The following is a 20,453-nucleotide window of genomic DNA, read 5'->3' on the forward strand; positions in this document are numbered from 1 at the left end:
GGGGTAATATGATCTTCACTGGGTTTTAGAGTAATTGTTTTCCTTTCCTTTTTTTTTTTTTAAGATTTTATTTATTTATTATTTGAGAGAGAGAGAGATTGAGAGAATGAATAGGAGGAGGGGCAGAGGGAGAAGCAGACTCCTTGCACATTCAGTCTTAAAGAGCAGAGAGCCTGACGTGGGACTCGATCCCAGGACCCTGGGATCATGACCTGAGCCGAGGCAGACACTTAACCGACTGAGCTGTCCAGGCATCCAGTTATTTTCCTTTTCAAGGCCTTAGTTGCTTTATGAAATGGGAGGAGGGTACATTCTGTCTTCTATCAAAGCTGTGAGTATGCTGTCTGCAAGGTCCTCTCTCCCTCAATATCTGCCATTGAATAAAGAGGTTAACTTATACAGCTTGAGAATGTTTCTGTGGGAGTGAATTTTAATTTTGCCAGTGCATTCCTGAAGAAATTTCCTATTGTTTTTATTACTGTGAGCCTCAGAGGGGGTTTTCATTAATTGACTTGCTCCAAAGAGGGAAGTCACAGAATGACTGGAAGTTTCTTCCAGTCATTCTTTCTTCTGATGCTGGAAGTTTCCTTGATACCATCTAGTCTGTTGTTTGGCTTTAAGGCAAAGTGGCAACACTAACCTATTTTACAGCAGCAGCATGGGCTTGTTCCTTGCCCCAGGGAGGGAAGGTACTAAGCGGAGAAAACTTCCTCATATTTCCGGTGTTGTGGACTTTCCTAAAAACCTAGAATAATGTACCAAACACCAGGAGTCAGAGTCGATACTGGCATTCTCCCCTTCCTTTATGATCTCAACAAATGTCAAACTTCATGCAGGCAAATAAATGGTAATGAGATCAAGCTTCCTACCTTATGAAGCCACTTTGTGGTCTGTGGGTTTGTTCCCCAGCTGTGCAGAAAGCCTAGTGAATTTCAGGGAGGAAACTGAGGTTCTTCCCCTTCTTTGAGGAGATATTCTGAAGGAAATGCCTTTGTACCCAGACTCAACACACTGGGAGGGTGGAATGCATCCATTAGGGCCTGTAGCCCTTGGGAAACATGTGAACTGTTGAATGGGTTTGTCCAATATGTATAACTAGAGTCATAGACTCTTTTTTCTTTTTAAAAGATTTTATTTATTTATTTTTGGAGAGAGAGTGCAAGTGAGAAAGAACATGAGCAGAGGGGAGGGGAGGGACAGAGGGAGAGGGAAAGGAGAGGGAGAAGCAGACTCCCTGATAGCAGCCTGATAGGGGACTTGATCCCAGGACCCTGGGATTATGACCTGAGCAGAAGGCAGATGCTTAACCAACTGAGCCACCCAGATGCCCTAGAATCTTAGATTCTTTAGACTCTAGTATATATGCATACACACACACACACACACACACACACACACACACACACACACAGAGTATATATTATATCTAATAGCCTATAATGTATATAATAACTAGAAAGCTGATATATGATATGATATGATAAAACATTTGGAAAGAACTTTAGAAGCCTTAATTCAGCAGCTTCATCTGAGATGAGGATGTGGAGTCCCATAAGGCACCAGCCCAGAGACACTGAGTGATCAAGTTGGGATTTGAACCCCTTGCTTCCCAGTGGTCTTTAGTTTTCTGTCAGACTCTATATGACTAACATGGAGCTGGGTAGTTTCTCCGATGTTCCATCTTTCTTCCCTGGAAGTCAATGTCAGTGTGTGGTTTGTTATGCCATAAGGGCTTGAATGTAAGCCTTGAGTTACAAGGGCTTCATGGTGTACTTTGATCTTAGATTAGTGTTTGCTGAGCAGTTGAAGCCTTTTTGAAATTTGATTATTATGAGTTTCAGCCATATTAAGAACTTCATCATCTCACTGGAGGGGTGTGGATAATATTCCAGTTATAGGGAAAATATTAGGTGGTGTGTAGAGCCCATGGACTGCACTGATTAGTGTCACCAAAATTTTATACATATTCACACATATATATAATCTCACTGTACTTTGGAGGTACTTACTGTATATAATCTCATATCTCACTGTACTTATGCTACTCAGCATTTATCACACTGTGATAATGTTTACTTCTCTTTTCATTAGTTGGTGAGCTCCTTTTAAGTAGGGAATAGCAGTCTGCAGGCTTTCAGTAAATATTTGAGTGAGTGAGTGAATGAATAGACAAAAACTGTCAGCAGTGCTGGTAAAAAATTGAAGAGTTGGTATGCCTTACAATAATCTTATGGAATTTTTCCATCCTATTTATAAAGAAGTTAAACAGTTTTTTTGTGGGGGCTCCTGGGGGAACCTGGGTGAGCATCTGACTCTTGGTTTTGGCTCAGGTCATGATCTTAGGGTTGTGAGATTGAGCCCCACGTTGGGCTTCACATTCAATGTGGAGTGTCTGCTCAAGATGATCTCTCCCTCTCCCTCCCCTCTTGCCCCTCTCCCAAATAAATAAAATTAAAATTTTTTTTTGCATTGTCAGTACTCTGATGAGTATACTAACTTACAGTGCCTTGCCCAGAGTAGGTGGTCATAAACTTTGTTGAATGAATGAGTGCTGCTTGGAACATGGCTTATCCTTTTGCTGAGGAGTTGAAAAATTTTAGATGAATCTTCTGATACATAGAATAAGATATGATAGTGCTTTAAGGAACGGTTTCTCTGAGAATGGGCCCACTTAAATCAGAGTTTGTTTGAAAAACCAAACACAAAATAATGATATGTCATATACTTCATAAGTCTATGAGAAGAGTTAGACATTTTGGGTATAATCAAAGGGCTTCTAGGCCCAATTTATATTTTACTTCACATCTGTAGGGCCAGCACTGTGGATGTTAGGTGACCCTGTGGGTATTGTGTGACCCTGTGGGCAGTGGATGACTCTGGTAAACGATTGCCCTGATCTTGGGCTCCCATTTCTTTTTTCTTCCCAGAAGGAGATGACTCTCCCTTCCCTACTTGCCAGAATCCAATTCTTTTAACTTCTTTCCTTTTGAAACGGGAATTTGATTTTAGCTATTTATACTTACCAAATAAAAGACAGATTGACTGATTTTTACTGAATAATTCACGAGTTTCATTCTGGTTCTTGACCCATAATTTGCCAACCTACAAGGGAAAATTTACAAATAGATAAGAGAGATTAATTTGTTGGTTTGTTCCTTCATTGCTTTGGAGGGAAAGCTGAAGGTATCTGAAATAATCAAATAATATATCCACGGTTTTCCCTGCCCAAATGAGCCCAAATGAGACCAGATTACCCCCCCCACCCACCCAAGAAAAAGTGGTAGCCATTGCTTGACTGTGGCTCTGGAGGGCTCTTCCTGGGAATTGCCAGAATGGAGAAGACTCTATCTAGTGTCATTGACTTCAGGCTTAGGAGTACCCTCTGTCCTCAGGTTTTTCTTTCTTACATCTCTGCAGGGCTCATCTCTGCCATTTTCCCTCCTCTTTCACTTTCCCTGGGTTGATGACTTCTATTTCTTCCCCTATACTCTGAGCCCAACTCCTTCATTCTCCTGCCTTGCTTACAAGTTGCCCAAGTACATATTTTATACTCTCTAACACATTTGATTTATTTCAATTGATATCAATTGGTTTTTGTATTTTAATGTTTCTCTCTAGTAATGGTCTGGCTTATTAAATGTGTTTCCATTTCCCCCACCTCGGGTGAGGAGGATTGTTATAAAGAAGCACGTTGTTGCTAGGTATTTACCCAAAAAATACAAAATACTAATTCATAGGGATATGTGCACCCTAGTGCTTACAGCAACATTACCTACAATAGCCAAGATATGGAAATAGCCCAAGTGTCTGTTGATGAATGGATAAAGAAGGTGTGTGTGTGTGTGTGTGTGTGTGTGTGTGTAGACACACGCACACACACACAGGAATATTACTCAGCCATAAAAAAGAATGGAATCTTGCTACTTGCAATGACATGGGTAGAGCTAGAGACTATAGCCAAATAAGTCAGAGAAAGACAAATACCATATGATTTCATTCATATGTGGAATTTAAGAAACAAAGCAAGTGAGCAAAGAGAAAAGAGAGAGTGAGGTGGGGGGGCAATCCAAGAAAACAGACCCTTAACTATAGAGAACATACTATGGAACCATAGAGAACAAACTGCTGGTTACCAGAGAGGAGATGGGCAGGAGGATGGGTGAAATAGGTGATAGGGATTAAGGAGAGCACTTGTGATGAGCAGCAGGTATTGTGTGGAAATGTTGAGTCACTATATTGTACACCTCAAACCTAATACTCTCTGTTAACTAACTGGAATTTAAATAAAAAAGTAAAGAAAAAAAAGAAGCTTGTTGTTGGAAGGTGTGTTCTTTATTCATGGCGCTTTATTGTATCAAAGTTGGTGATAACCCAGAACAGTGTGAGCAGCCATGACCATTTTCCCCCCAGTGAGCTTGACATTTTCAAAATGTATTTAGCTAGTCAGAAAACAATATAAAAACATAAAACTATATTATTATAAATACATATATATTCTTAGAAATGCCAACACTTATGAGGAAGGAATATATAAAATGACCTTAAGATAGAGTTTGTTGGCTTTGTATTTGCCTGCAACAATTCTGATTTTTTTCAAAGGTTTTATTTATTTATTTGACAGACAGAGATCACAATTAGGCCGGGAGGCATGCAAAGAGAGAGGGGAGGAAGCAGGCTCCCTGCCAAGCAAAATGCCTGATGCAGGGCTCTATCCCAAGACCCTGGGATCATGACCCAAGCCAAAGGCAGAGGCCCTAACCCACTGAGCCACCTAGGTGCCCCAACAATTCTGACTTTTGAAGACCTGTTTTAAATTGCTTTTGGCCGTGCAAAGGTTTTGACTGCATTTCTTAGTATGACTTGAGGCTCATTTCCCTTTTTGTGAAATATGAAAGCTGGCCCACTTAGCTTTAAGATCTTGTGATGTGGGAAACTCTGGGTTCGGGTTGCTTTTCATCTACCCTTTACCTGGTGTCGTGGTCAAGATGCAGGTAGAGCGTCTTCTGTGTAGCTGTCTGATGCTCTTCCCGCAGCTTGTTTCTTTGAGGGACAGTAGAGGAGAATGGGGCCAGGATCCCTTCTATTTCTCTCCTCCCCTGCTCTAGGTCTCTAATTGTCTTTTTGGAAATATGACCTCCTTGAACAAAAGGGGAGAGGAATTCCCAGAGCCTAATTTCACTGTTGGGAGCATGTGAGCCTCTGAAGGGGAAGGACCTCAATTTCTTCAAAGACTTTATCCTTACCTCAGGTTATTTGGCAATTTCTCTAGTGTTTTATACTTATTTTTGTTCTCCTCTTATCTTTTCATCTTGATTGGTGTTTTCTGTCATTGCAGAACATTATCTATATTTTCATTTTCCAAATCAGTAGCCATTGCTACATGTAGCTTTTGAATGCTTGAAATGGGTTACTTAATATGATGGGAGAACTGAATTTTTATTTTATTTAACTTTAATATTAATTAAAATTTTTTATTTGAATATAGTTGACACAATATTCCATTAGTTTTAGGTGTACAACATAGTGATTCAATATCGCTATACATTATGCTACAGTCACCACAATTTGCTACTGTCAGTCACCATACAACACTTTTACAGTACCGTTGACTATTTCCCCTGTGTTGTAGCTTATATCCCCATGACTTACTCATTCCATAACTGGAAGCCTGTATCTCCCACCCCTCTTCACCCATTTTGTTTGCTCTCTGGTTCTGCTTTGTGTTTGTTTATTCATTTGTTTTTTTAGATTCCACATATGAGTACAATCGTATGGTATTTGTCTTTCTCAATCTGACTTACTCCACTTAACATTATACCCTCTAGGTCCATCCATGTCGTCACATATGGTGTGATCTCATCCTTTCTTATGGCTGAGTAATATTCCTGTGTGTGTGTGTGTGTGTGTGTGTGTGTGGGTGTGGGTGTATGTGTGTCCATACACACCACTTCTTCTTTATTCATTCATCTGTGTGTGTACACTTGAGTTGGTCCCATATCTTAGCTGTTGTAAATAATGCTGTGATAGAAATATATAGGGTGTATAACTTTAATTAATTTAAATTTAAATAGTCACAAGTGGCTAGTGGCTACCATGTTGGAGAGTACAGATCAACTTAAGGACATGGTTTGTATTTGATGTACTTTTTCCTGTCTTATTGGAATATACTAGTTTACTTATCTGATGTTTGGTGAAATAGGTGTGTTTGTTAACCATATTGCTTCCAAAAGTACAGGTGGCTAAGTGGGCTCTGCAGTTAGAAACTATACAGTTTGAAACTGTAGTTGAAGATGAAGTTGGCTTCTAATGGTTAGTACGAAACTGGAATTAGATGCTTCAAATTTTTTATGCTTTCCTGAAATTTATTCAAAGTGAATCTAAAAAGCTGATAGAACCATAACTAAAAATTCTAGATTCACCTGATCTTTAAGCATTCATGTTTGAGTAGGAAAAAACAAGCTATATTAGCCAAGAGTGTTGCTTCCAATAACTCAAGGACAAAGAAATCTTTGTAATAGAAACAGGGCTGTTTTCATCATGCTGGGAGGTGCTTATTTTTAGATTTTTTTTCATTTTGATTCATTTGAGTGGATTCATGTTGACCATCCAAGATGGGTCAGTAATTAGATACAATAAAACATAGTTCATTTTGGATTCATAGATATTTCGTTTATACTTACAACACAGCAGTACACCGGGAACTTTAGAAATATATCAATAACTTTTCGGGGCACCTGGGTAGCTCAGTGGGTTGAGGCCTCTGCCTTCAGCTCAGGTCATGATCCCAGGGTCCTGGGATCAAGCCCCGCATGGGGCTCTCTGCTCAGCAGGGAACCTGCTTCCTCCTCTCTCTCTGCCTGCTTCTCTGCCTACTTGTGATCTCCGTCTGTCAAATAAATAAATACAAATCTTTAAAAATAGAAAAAAAAAAGAAATATATCAATAACTTTTTACATCAAATTATTGCAAGTTTCCTTTTTTGGCAGCTCTGTGTTTTTAACTCTCATGAAGCTTGTGTATAGGGACAGCTAATTTTGGTATTACCTAGAATATAAGTTCCAAAATATTACCAACTTGATTAATGTAGATAAAATATGAAAGTTTAGGGGCGTCTAGGTGGCTCAGTCAGTTAAGTGTCTGCCTTGGTTCAGGTCATGATCTCAAGGTCCTGGGATCAAGCCTAGATTCCTCAATCTAGGCTTCTTGCTCAACAGGGAGTCTGCTTCTCTCTCTCTCTCTCTCTCTCTCTCTCTCTCTCCTCTGCCCTTCCCCCCTGCTCATGCTTTCTCGCCCACTCTCTCAAAATAAAATAAATAAAATCTTAAAAAAAATATACAAGTTTAGTATTCCTATGTAAGACAAGTGGCTCCTGGCAGATTTGATGTAGTGTAGTGACATATCTATGACACTCTAATTTAAGTAGCAGAAAAAATGTAAATGACTCCCTCAAAGTGAAGGTCTTTGGGGGGTGGATTTTTTTGGAAACTTGTTGATATTTAGTAAATTTATGGTCTAGTGAAATTGAACCTGAGCATTAATGAGCAAAATAGTCATAATGAGGACTCATTTGTTGAAGTTCTTTATTATGAGCAAGATACTCTTCTCAACCTATATGGATAAGATACAGCCCTAGAGATAGAGGCTTACTCTGTAGTTGGGCAGGTAGGATCTACACTTTAAAAAAAAAAAAGCTAATTCAACATTATGTAATAGTGTCTCAGATGGTAAGTTTTGGGAACTTTGAGAGAAGGATAGTTTTTCCTAAGGGTGACTGGAAAGGTAGGATTTGAACTGGATTTTGAGGAAGTTAGAGAGGAGCAGAAAGAGGAAAAGGAGGGCATGCCAGCCAAGGAGACCAGTGTGAGTTGAGGCTTGGATTAAGAATATGCCATGGAGTATTTGGGAATAAGGGATGGACATGGTTGTTGGAATACAGATCCTATATGGAGCCCTTCAGGAGATAAGGTCATCCTGGAAGCTAGAGGGATGAGGTGTAGGGCTTTGACTGCTGGGCCAAGGAATTATTCTGAAGGGAGCAAGGAGCCAGTAAACATTTTTGATGGGTGGGAAGATACATGAGAAGTGAGATATTATGAAGATTAATCTTCAGAGTGCAATACAGGATGATTGGGCAGGGGAGAGGCAGAATTTAAACATTAAGGATGTGAGATGAAGAGGCTCTGGCCTTTCGTTGCTAACATAGGAAATGGACAAGCAAGGGATGACTTAAGAGTAGTGGCTTTTCTGGTATATGAGAATTAAATTGATATTAATTTGTTGCCCTGTTGTGATTGCAAGTTTTCCTGCCTGAGTAACTGTCAGAAGCAAATGTTTTGAAGGAAGGATGGGTTGAGTTTTAGCTGTTCTGAGTTCCAGGTGATGGAAGGACCTGTAAATGTGAGGTTCGGAGGTAGTTGAAGATGAAAAGGCTGATGCTGGGTCTCAAGTGTGGAAGCCGTCGATCTCTCTTCCATAGGGTTATCCGTGAAATTCATGATAGTAGGTACGAGAGAACCGCGGACTGCTGACTGTAACCTGGAGATGTCCCAGGTGGGGAGAGGGAGAAGGGTCTGTGTGTCACATGATGCAAAGTTCAAGGAGAAGGAAACGAGAAAGAAGACCGCTAGATTGAAGATCCTTGAGAACTGAGAGCAGTGTTTGAGGAGAATAGTTAGAATTGGTGACTGAGGAGGTGATAAGTACAAGGAGGAAGTGAACATACGTGTTATGTTCTTGTTGCTTCTTTTGTTGCCTGCTTTTCAGTCCTTTTCCTGAGTGTCCTGGCAGGGAGATAGGAGGAGGTAGAACTCAGAACTGTCCAAACAGTTCCCTGTTAAGAGACTGGAGACTGGTTATAGTGATTTGTGATCCTCTGTAGGGTGAAACCACGAGTTATTTGGGCTCTACGAATCAGTTATATATTGAACCTTATTCTTGATGGTAACTGAAATTTGTTTGTAATTTTAATGAAAATGAAAATGAGTATTGATGTTACCGAAAATCATATTTCTACTAAATACTACTTTTTTATTTTAAATCTCAGTTTTTATGCAGATTTTGGACCTCTGAACTTGGCAATGGTATACAGATACTGCTGTAAACTAAACAAGAAACTGAAAGTGAGTATTATGGTGCTGTTTATATTTTGGTATTAAACATTGGGACTTTGACCACTGAGATTGCTGTGCACACACCATTTAGTTAGGTCATCTTGATCTTTGGATATTTTTATGAGTAGTTCACCCAGAAGTTGAAACTGATCCGCCTGAGTATTCCATAAAGGACACGTTAACCTCTTTCATTTTTCAGGATGAATTGAAATGTGAGCTGGAATGAAGTCATTGGAATAGTGATCTAAGAAAGAAAGCACAAATCCTTTCAGGTTGTTGTTTAATGAGTCTATCAAATTCCTTCCTAGGATGATTTTTCTGAAACCAGGTGATAAAGGGACTCATCCCTGCATGGCAGAAGCTCTGGAGCCTTTCCTGTCTGATCAATATTGAAAATTTTACATATTTCTTGTAGGTCATCTTTGTAGAATTAACAGCTGAGATTGATGAACTAGTAGTGATACAATAGGGACTTTACCTGTTATGACAGAATTTGGGTTATACATGCGGTGTTCATCTATATTTTTGATTTTACTTGTTTTTTTTTCCTCTTTAACTCCCAACATATATGAGGAAGAGCAATATGTATACTCCTGGTTTTGGTAAATTTATTTCATCACATAGAAAGGAACATTTCTCTTTTTCTTCCAGTTTTCTAAATGAGGATCTTAAATGTAATGTTTCGGTTTGGAAGGTCAAATACCACCTAGCATGCTGTTAAAGATGACTGGTAAATTACAATGCTCAGGTCATTTATTCTTTTTGCTGGTTAAAATGTTACTGATGTGACATAGTACAGTGCCTTGTACATATTAGCTGCTTGGTGATCATCTTTTGATTTGATTGATTTATATTGAACTTAGGTATAAGACAGTCTGTGGTAGAGAATTTTCTGTAAAATATGTTGTGCATTCACAGATTTTTGTCATTGATCTGAAAATGCTAAATGGTCATGAATGAATACCAAAGAGATATTTTTTTTTAGTCAATCATTTTATAACACAAGAGCTGTTGGAATCAACTGTTTAAAGAATTAATTTATAAAGTATTATCTGACTTGAAAAGATGTATGTAAATTCCTTTAACTGATCTACATTCTTCAGAAAAGAAGCTACTGCCTAGAGTTTAGAAATTAAAGTTGAAACTTTTGTAATCACCGAGGAAGCAAATAATATCCTAAAAAGGATTTAATATAAAAACATAAAGTGAATTTTTAGTAGATGAATTAACAAGGAAAGGATAGTTCATAAATATTTGAAGCTTATTTCTTCCTTTTGAGGACGTAGGAATTTTTTTTTTGCTTTCTTGATTAGCCCTCTTAGTATGTAGTTGGTATGAACTGAGTATTACAATTAACAATTTGTGACCTGACTATTATTTAGAAGATTGAAGAGAAGAGAATCATTATTTTGAAAATAAATTTTTGCTCTGAATTGGTGTTCTATTTACAGCAGTTACGTAAATAGAGTAGCTGGCTTGAGTAAGGCTATTTTTCTAGCATATTCAGTACCAAACCCTAGAGGTAAGTGTATACATGGATCTGTTTCAATTTGTTTTCATTTACAAAGCTTTCTTTCAATGTTATATGACAGCTTAATAGAGTTTAGCAATCCCTTGGTTCATTTCAGCGATCAGGTAATCTGATGGATTGCAAGAAGGACATTTTTAGCCTTGATACAGCTATTGGGCACCCTGTTACTTGCTGAAGGAATGAATGTTCAAAACCCAAAAGTTAATAAGTCATGGGTTATTTCGAAGCATCCAAGTAGAATCTCTATATTAGGAGAAAAAGACTGACTTTACCAATCCAAAGCTACAGTTGCTTCAGCCTTATGGAATCTCAGTTTCTTTAGCTATAACTCTGGGATTATCAAGCTCCCACAGAGGGGTGGTTAGGATTATATTAGAAAATATACTTAAAAAGTGTTTGCAAATTGTAATGTCTTATGCCGAAGAAAGTTACTAATGGAACATTTATGACCTTGGGTAAGAAATAACAGTAAGACTTTTTCAACCCAATTTATGAATGCCTTCTCAGCTCCCTAGCTATTATTTCCATATTCAAAAGCTATCTGAAATAATTTTAGGAGTTGAAATGACCATTTAGTCCAGCCAGCTAATTTTATCGGTGCAGAAGGGGAGGCCCGGGAGAGGCAGGTGACTTGCTCAAGGCTGCAAAGTAGAGTAGGGGCTCCATTTCAAGGCTCTGGACTTACTCCTGCTCCTCTCCACCACCTTTGCTAGCGGAGCCGCTGTGGTTTATAATCTTTCCAGGTGTGCTCACAGCACTGCCCCAGCTGAATTCACCTTGTCCCACAGGGGTTTCGAGACTCCTCTGCCTTGTTTGCTCAGGGGACTGTGACTGCCACTCCAGCTGCTTTTCTTCCAGGAACCCAGACTCCAGACTTTGCTGCTTTGAATGGACCCTTCTCCTTCCGTACCTCCTGCATTCTGTCTCCCTCACCTTCATGTAGTCTCCAGGTCCTCAGCCTCCCTGTTGATGTTTCTCGTCTGCAGCCCATGTTCACCCGTCTTGGTGAGACCTTTGGGCACTTTGCTTCCATGCCTTTTGTCTTGCTTGCCTTGACAGCTGCCACCCTTGGTGTCTTCCCCAGTGGATGATTTCATGCACTAACTCACTGATTTCCTGGAGATCACAGTACCCCCGCGACACCCAGCCGCGCACTTTACCCTGAGCCACAGCGGTTGCTCCACACGATGCCTTGTGACGTCCAGTCTGACTTGAATACCTTTTCTCTGGTTTGGTCACTCCTTGTTCTTTATGCCTTCTAGGATCTCCTCATCCTACGAGCGAAGGTGGGAGGTGCCTCCCGTTTTCCCAGAATTCTCTGTACAGATCTCTATTACTGAAGAATGATAATTACCCGTTGGCATTGCTCTCTCTCACTAGACTAGACGCTCCTAGGAGGTGGGGATATGACATATAATTCTGTGTCCCCAGTGCCTGACATAGGGTCCCCAGACACACTGAAACTTCTGTTGATCTTAGCATGAACTTCATGATCCCACTCGACTTAACAGGTCCTCTTTTAGCCTCTTGCCTTTGGTGGTTTCAGAATACTCTGCCCTCACTGTTGACATCCTCACTATGCACTGATTTCTTAATCCTTTTCTGTCTCACTTTTGCCTTACTTACCCTGCTGAAACCGCTCTGGTGACCTTTTTCTTTTTAAGGTTTTATTTGTTTGAGAGAGAGAGTGCACACGAGCCCGGGGGAGGGGCAGAGGGAGAAGCAGACTCTCTCCTTAACAGGGAGCCCGGTGTAGGGCTCCATCCCGGGATCCCAAGACCACGATTTGAGCCGAAGTCACACGCTTAACTGATTGAGCCACCCAGGTGCCCTGATTGGTGACATTTTAAACACCAGATATGATGGTGTTTACTTGGTCATCAAACTCTACTCCTCTGAATAATTTGGCACTATTTTAACTGATTACAACTTAGAATAATTCTGTGGTGTGGTTTCCTAGCTCTTTTAGGCATGTCTTGTTTTCTACTTCGGTAATTTTTATTTCTTACAATAAAGCTTTTTATGTTTTTTTTCCTCCTTTATTTGATGCCTTATGTAGATAGGTAATATTTTGCAGTGCATTCTAAATTTTTAATTTTTATATTATCAAAAGGCAATTTTTTCAGGTTGATGATTTGAGGTAGTGATTTATTGCTGTTTTTCATGTGCGTCAATATGCATTCTATTCCCAGTGACTTTCATTTTAATTATATTGATTAGAATGGAACATTATCCATCAAACATCTACTTAGATTAAAAAACCAAAAGTAGGGGTGCTTGGGTGACTCAGTTGGTTAAGGGTCTGCATTAGGCTCAGGTCATGATCCTGAGCCCCAACATGGGGCTCCCTCCCTGCTCAGCCTCCCTGCTCAGGAAGGAGGCTGCTTCTCCCTCTTCCTCTGCCCCTCCCCCTCAGCTTGTGCTCTGTCTCTTGTTCTCTCCCTTGAATAAATAAATAAAATCTCAAAAAAAAAAAAAAAAAACAAACCCAAAACCAAAAACCACAAAACAAAAACCAAAAGCAGAAATTACTACCATCAACAAAAAAACCCATTTTAAAAAATTTTAAACTGTGTTTAAAAAAGTATCAGCACTAAGTGTTGTGCAGTGATAGGTTGTAGTTCGCAATTTCTGGTCAGTAGTTTCTGTAATGAGGGAAGCAGTCCAAAGAAGGATTTATTGAAGTGAGAAAAATTGGTAAAACTGTATATGTTGTTTAATGTAAAATGCCATCAGTGATTGAGAGGCTAGACCAGAACTTAGTAATTTGGTATTTTAAGAGATCCATAAACCCCTGAAATTATATATAAAATTTTATGTGTATTTACATTTTCCTCTGAGAAGACTTATAGCTTTTAAACCAGTTCTTAAAGGGATTCTTGCCACAGACAATGGTAACAACACAGGGCTAGAATATACAGGCTTCTAAAAGGGAAGATGGTTTCTAACAACGTAGTGATATTTTAAAAAACAATACCTTCTTCATACTTAGTCATGTAAGAAAATCTTTCAATGACTGATACAATAATAGGAAAGTTTTATAAACATATGATTGAACTAGCTTTTCCTAAAATGGTCAATACGGGTTTTTTCTTTTTTTTTTTTTAAAGATTTTATTTATTTGACAGAGAGACAGATCACAAGTAGGCAGAGAGGCAGGCAGAGAGAGAGGGGGAAGCAGGCTCCATGCTGAGTAGAGAGCCCGATGTGGGGCTCGATCCCAGGACCCTGGGATCATGACCTGAGCTGAATTGAAGGCAGAGGCTTTAACCCACTGAGCCACCCAGGCGCCCCGGGTTTTTTCTTTTTTAAAAAAGATTTTATTTATTTATTTGACAGACAGAGCACAAGCAGGGGAAGTGCCAGGCAGAGGGAGAAGCCCCAGATATGGGGCTCCATCCTAGCACCCTGGGATCATGACCTGAGCCGAAGGCCAATGCTTAGCTGACCGAGCCACCGAGGTGCCCCAGTGGTCAATACAGTTTTAACTGTTGATTTCACTTTCCCTCTGAGAAAACAAAAACCTCAGTCTGTGGGGGAAAAAAAAAAAAAAAACAAACCTAAGAGCATCACTGAAAAAAGGGGACATTTTCTAGGGCAGTAATTTCTTTTTAATACTGCTTTTACGATTCAGCAGGACAATTATAGTAATCTTGAGGACTGCTTTTAAAAGGTTTAGAAGAATATTGATAGAAGTGTAATTTTAAATGTACAAAACATCCCACATAGCCCTTTCAGGGTAAAAGGAAGAGGGGAGTGGGCCTGGTGAAATGGACGATTGTATTAAAGCATTGAAAGTGCCTGGCAGATGGTGGGGGCTCAGGGACTGTCCTTGTTGCTGAGTGAATCAGTGCAGTAATCCTATCCACTAACCAGGCACCTGCTATGGTATCAGGTGATTATACACAAGAACTCTTTTGATATAATGATCAGACCACCCTCTTATTATAACTACAAAAACGTGTTGAGATTTCTTCCTGAGGTTATCTTCTGTTTCAGGTTCATAGGCTTTGGGGGGAAGAAAAGCAAGTTGCATTTTGGAGATAGTTGATGTAGTTTAAAGAGGTATCGCGTTCTAAAGCAGTGTTAATTCACATGGGAGTGAGCGTATGTAAAGTTTGCAAGGCACGGAGTTCTTCCTGATTTCCATTTAGAAATCTTGAGGCAAGAAGATCCCCTTTAATGGAGAATCCCCAAATTTCATCAACCAAATTATCATCATGGTCAAATAATCCTTATGAACAACTTTTCTCTGACGTGTTCACTTCTGCTCTGATCAAATGTGCCATTTCACTGATGAAACATACTGGGTTTGAAATAAAATGGACCATACAGAGACATCTTTTTCTTTTTAAAGAAACTACTCAACCTATTTTGTTTTAGCTCAAAATAAAAACCTAAACCATATTTTGTTTTGTACAGCCAAAGAAAATTTTCAAGAATATCCCTTTCCTGGGAAAGTTGGAGGTAAAACATGTAGAGGTCATGGCTGCTGACAGGAGGACCTGTTCATTCTCTCGCTTTTGCAATGAGATGACAACTGATTGCTTTGGAGACGCTGATTGCTGCGGCCATTACTGGGCTAGCCTAGTCACCTGTAAGAGAATGATACGTTGGTCACCACGGCCCCCGAGCTATAATCTACTTAATCTGAGCACCATCACTGGCCGAGCTTGCTTGTTTAGGGAAGTGCATGGGCTCTATTTTTTTTTTATTATTAATTAAAGAACATATTGTCCAGGCTGCACTAATGTCTTCCTTAGCTCTATCAGGCTCATTCATACGGTTTAATTAAACATGGTGTTCCAACCAAATGACTTGAAGATTTTACTTCTAAGCATGGCAGACAACTTTACCAAAAGGCTGCTTAAAAATCTGTGTTTCTAAATTATGCATTAACTCTTTGTGTGTGTGTGTGTGCACGCACGTGCACGAGCTCATTTTGGCTTTGAGCTTAATTATACCACCTGGCGCCCCCTCTTGTTTTGAATGGTTGAGTAGTTTGTGGTCTCCTGCCCTACGCTGAACAAGTGCATGATTTGCATATGGCACCGCCATCCGAGTATAGCCTGGGCTCTCTGTGATTCCTGTAGCATGTCAACATTTTCTCTGAATTGCCGTGGCTTGTTTTTCTGCAGGAGTGAGGTCTCCAGAATGCAACCTTTCACACAGTGTTCTTTTATGAGATAGAAAACGTCTGACTGGGGTCAATACCCTTATCTTAATTTTTATTGTTCTCTTGTAGCCGTCAGAGTACTTTGGTTTACAAGTACCATTAAACATTTATATGCTAGATTGCATGCCTGTCATGATTTTCATAGCAAGTGGTAAAACTCTGACTCTCAGGTAAGCAGTCCAGCTCTGGAAATTTCTGGAGGTTTGATCGTATTAATTGATATTCAATACTATATTCTAGATATGCTATTCAATAGATATTCAATACTGTATTCTATCTATTATCTATTCTTTTTTACCTTGCTAAAGGAAATAATTGCTGTCCCTGTAATTAAGATCATTCCATTGGTCTTTGCTCTGCGATGACTGCATCCCTAGATAGTTGTTCTCTTTTGTTTGTAATAAGCCTTGGTCAATATTTCCTCCTTGGTTAGCATCAAATATTCATTAGACTGGGAAAGCTTATGAGGCTAGAGACTGAGGTTCTGCTCCCTTGTTATCCCATCGTTCAGCACCGTCTTTGACACGTAACAGCTGCTCAATTCATGCCAATAAAGCCAATAGAACTTTCTTAAGCCACAGTATCTCGGTACACAGATCCGGCAAACTGGTTGCCTATGGGCTGCATTCAGTTTAGTAGTGTTTTCTTGGGCATGAATGCTGTTTATAATTTTTGAATTCATGGTTAACATCTGTAATTTATGAAAATTTCCATTTAATTCTGGATTTTTGGCTTCTCTTAAATATTAAAGTACGTGATTATGGGCCCAGATTCCTACATGGGAGTAGGAGGTTGGAGCTAAGTCCGCTTGGGATAGGGCATGCTTTTCTAGTTTACCAACTTACCCACTTCAAATTCTTGGTCCCTGAGGGCATCTGAACTTGGAACCTCTGGAATAATGCCATTTAAGGCAGCTCAGTTACTGAATCATTAAAGGAACTTTCCGTAAGGTGTTATCATCTGGAATGCAAGAATTTACAAATTGTGATACAGTTTTCTGAGGAATCTGGGGAAATGTGTTTTTAATAACATGCTTTTAAAAGGCATATGGAATTATTTGGAGTTCCTAAGATAATTTAAATATGTCTTTTGGGGCTACTCGACCAAACGGACAGTGTTTTAGGAGCCGTGTAAAACATTTCCAGGGGTTGACCAGTCACATTTTCATGTAGCATAGCAGATTATCAGTGTGCTGTCCCTAGATCAGCAACGTCAGCATTACTGAGGAACTTGTTAGAAATAACATTCTTGGCCCAGCAATCTGTGTTTTAATAAGCCCCCTAGGTTACCCTAGAAGCAGCCTGGTAACAAGATGAAGTATAATAATAAAATATAATTTAGATTGATATATTTTTAAAGATTTTATTTATTTATTTGACAGAAGGAGAGAGAGACAGTGAGAGAGGGAACACAAGCAGGGAGAGTGGGAGAGAAGCAGGCTTCCCACTGAGCAGGGAGCCCAGTGTGGGCCTCAATCCCAGGACCCTGGGATCATGACCTGAGCCAAAGGCAGACGCTTAACGACTCAGCCACCCAGGTGCCTGATATTTGTTTTTTATTTCTGAAAAGTTTTAGTAATAATTAATTCAACCAATTCTTTTTTTTTAAAGATTTTATTTATTTATTTGATAGAGATCACAAGTAGGCAGAAAGGCAGACAGAGAGAGAGGGAGAAGCAGACTCCCTGCTGAGCAGAGGGCCCAATGTGGGGCTTGATCCCAGAACCCTGGAATCATGACCTGAGCCGAAGGCAGAGGCTTTAACCCACTGAGCCACCCAGGTGCCCCCCATTTTTTTTTTTTAAATGCACGTTTACTTCTTTTTTCTTAAGATTTCTGTTTTTAAGTAATCTCTACACCCAGCAGGGGGCTTGAACCCACAGCCCTGAGATCAAGAATCACATGCTCCTCTGACTGAGCCAGCCCTGTTGGCAGCCCTGTTGGCCTGAGAATTATTTAAATTTTGAACCGTGAAACTTGTTTTGGCCTTATAATTGGGATTTACACAAACAAACTCAGCAAGAGAGTTCTGGATTTCTTCCATCTACCATACTCGTTGAGAGAACCCCACTCTCTGGGACCTGACATAGGAGATGTTGGCCTAGTGTGATAAGCCAGTCCCTCTCTGGCTCTTAGCTTTTGTTCTCTTGGTAAAAGAGAGACACAGAATTCTCATTATACTTAAGCCTTGCCCAGGACCTCTGGTTTGGGAGTCACACTGGTCTAGTCAAATTGGACCCCTTTGGTAGTGTTTCTATGCTTTAAGGAATGATAGAATGTAGCAGTAAATGTTAGCTGTCCTTGTTAGAGAGAGCTGGCTACGTCCACTTAGGTTAAGAGTGTTCAGAAGGCTGTGTATATGTGAATGGGGGGGCTGCAGGTTATCATTTGTAATTGGTCATATGCAGGCTTGCTGCAGAGCAAGCAAATAGTCCAGAGGTCTTAGTATTCCTTCTGTGACATTCTCCTCTTTATATTTAAGACTACATTCGTTTACATCAGGTCCTAACTTTGTTATTGTACAGTGTTTTTGTAATCTCTGAACTTCTCATGTAAAGCAAAAAGTGTCTGTAATAGAGCAGGTAGCTCACTGAAGCTAGAGGTGATGGTCTAACTTTGCAAGTGCTCTCCTTTTTCTTTTCTTTTCTTTTTTCTTTTTTTAAAGATTTTATTTATTTCTTTGAGATAGGGGAGAGAGAGAGAGAGAGAACAAGTAGGAGGAGCGGGAGGGGAAGAAGCAGGCCCCCTGCTTGCAGGAAGCTGATGCAGGACTCAATCTCAGGACTTGATCTCAAGACCCTGGGATCATGACTTGAGTGGAAGGCAGACGCTTAATTGACTGAGCCACCCAGGCGCCCCTGCAAGTGCTCTCCTTGAAGGGCCTGGTTAGCATACCAAACCACAGAGGAATTGCCCCAAAGTAAGGAAGACGCAGTTCAGTTTGGAGGCATGAAGTTTTTTCTTGGTATTAGGGCAGAATCTGAGAAAATATCTACTGGGCTCATTCGTAAATCAGAGTCCTCTTGTCTCCAGTCCGTATCTTTCTCTTCCAATGGTAAGTTCCTCCAGGAAAGATCTTGAAGATCTTTCTTCAGGGATGTTTCTCTAAAGGGACTTGAGTCATCGGTGTCTCCAATGGATTGTATTGTTTCTTCTGGAATGCTTTAATATGTAGTAGGTCATTTTTTAAAACTTTTTTTTTTTTTTTAATTTTTAAGTAATCTCTACACCCAGTGTGGAGTTTGGATTCATGACCCGAATCAAGAGTTGTATGCTCTATTGACTGAGCCAGCCAGATGCCCCATCCTTGAAATTTTTTATTCCAGGACCAGAATATCTGCTATGTTATGATAACATTGCTGGTGTAAGACTGGGGCAGGGTGACCTATGAGAGGAAGGCCTGGCCATGGTTAGGAAGGAAATTAGGACAAGGCCAGTAAGACATAAAAGTTTTCTCTGTTATCATTTATTGTGAATTAGTTTTGACTCCCTGAGTGAGAACTGAAACTTTGTGATCTCACCTGGGACTCACTGGCCAACCTTCACTAGGCGGATCATTTTTTGACTGTAATGCTTATGAGACTTCACTGAGAAAAACAATAGAATTCCCAAAGTATCTATGCATGGTAAATGCTAGCAGCTTAAAAAATTTTCCTGAAAGTTAGAAAGTTGTAGTTAAAAAGTTAGTTGTTGTAATGTACACCATGATGATCTTAGTTAATAATACCATATTGTATACTTGAAAGTTGCCAAGAGAGCAAATTTTAAAGGTTCTCATCGCAAGAAAAAAATTCTGTAATTATGTATTGTGATGGATGTTAAAAAAAAAAAATCTGTTTCCATCCTATAGGCAGCTTCCAATAGGAGATATTTTAAAATAGTTAAAATTTGAAGGTGTATTTTGTGAGAATATTCATTATCTGATGTAATTTCTGCAAGCTTATAAAGTTGAAAAATTCTTCTAAAGTCCTTAAAAGTTGAATTTGTATTATATTTACTTTAAAAAATGTATAGGTTTTAGTGAAAAGAAAGTTTCCTTTAGAATTTCACTGTCTAGCTTCATTATAAGATGGTCTCTGCAACATATACTAAGATATATCCCATACACTTTGAAAGAAGAGTAAAAGAACAAAAACCAAGCAAATGCAAAAGGTTTGAAATCAACCAAAAAGACTATTGGTGACAAAAGCACAGCCCTATGACTTTGTCCCTTTTGGTGAATGGATTTTTAAAATAAATTTAATTCCACATTATTAAATAATAGCAATAGTCTGTTGTGAAATGTAAATTCTTCCTGGAAAAGGGCATCAAAACAGACAATCCAAACTTCTAGATCAGTTGTGGGTATTTTCCTCCCCACAGGTGTTTTAGGGAACAAGGAAATGTAATTAGTGACAGGCTGGGAGCCAAAAGAGCTGAGTCCTTACGCTGAGCCTGAATCCTGTTTGTGGATGCCCAGCCTGTAGAAGGCAGTCTTTAGGTTTGGGATCAGACACCACAAAATCTGCTTAGGTTTTACGGGCCTTGACTCTCCTTTTGGTAAATCAAGCCTAACTTACTGATGGAGAACAATAAATGGCAAAAACATGCCAACAAATAATAAAATAACAAAAGGAAATGCCCAGTGGACAATAGTT

General features: G+C 39.5%; 1 protein-coding gene across 4 annotated transcripts in view; it reads left to right on the forward strand.

Moving 5' to 3' along the window:
• The window catches only part of LOC111143004 (cell division cycle 14A), a 173,462-nt gene that overhangs the window by 12,009 nt on the left and 141,000 nt on the right, over positions 1 to 20,453 (forward strand). For all 4 annotated transcript variants that reach the window (XM_022496395.1, XM_022496396.1, XM_022496392.1 and 1 more), the window contains exon 3: positions 9,044 to 9,119. In XM_022496395.1, coding sequence (XP_022352103.1) covers positions 9,044 to 9,119 — 76 coding nt within the window. The remainder of the gene's footprint in view (positions 1 to 9,043; positions 9,120 to 20,453) is intronic.

The sequence above is a fragment of the Enhydra lutris genome, unplaced genomic scaffold, assembly GCF_002288905.1.
Source record: "Enhydra lutris kenyoni isolate GAN:26980312 unplaced genomic scaffold, ASM228890v2 scaffoldscaffold9, whole genome shotgun sequence".
In the NCBI taxonomy this organism is placed as follows: domain Eukaryota; kingdom Metazoa; phylum Chordata; class Mammalia; order Carnivora; family Mustelidae; genus Enhydra; species Enhydra lutris.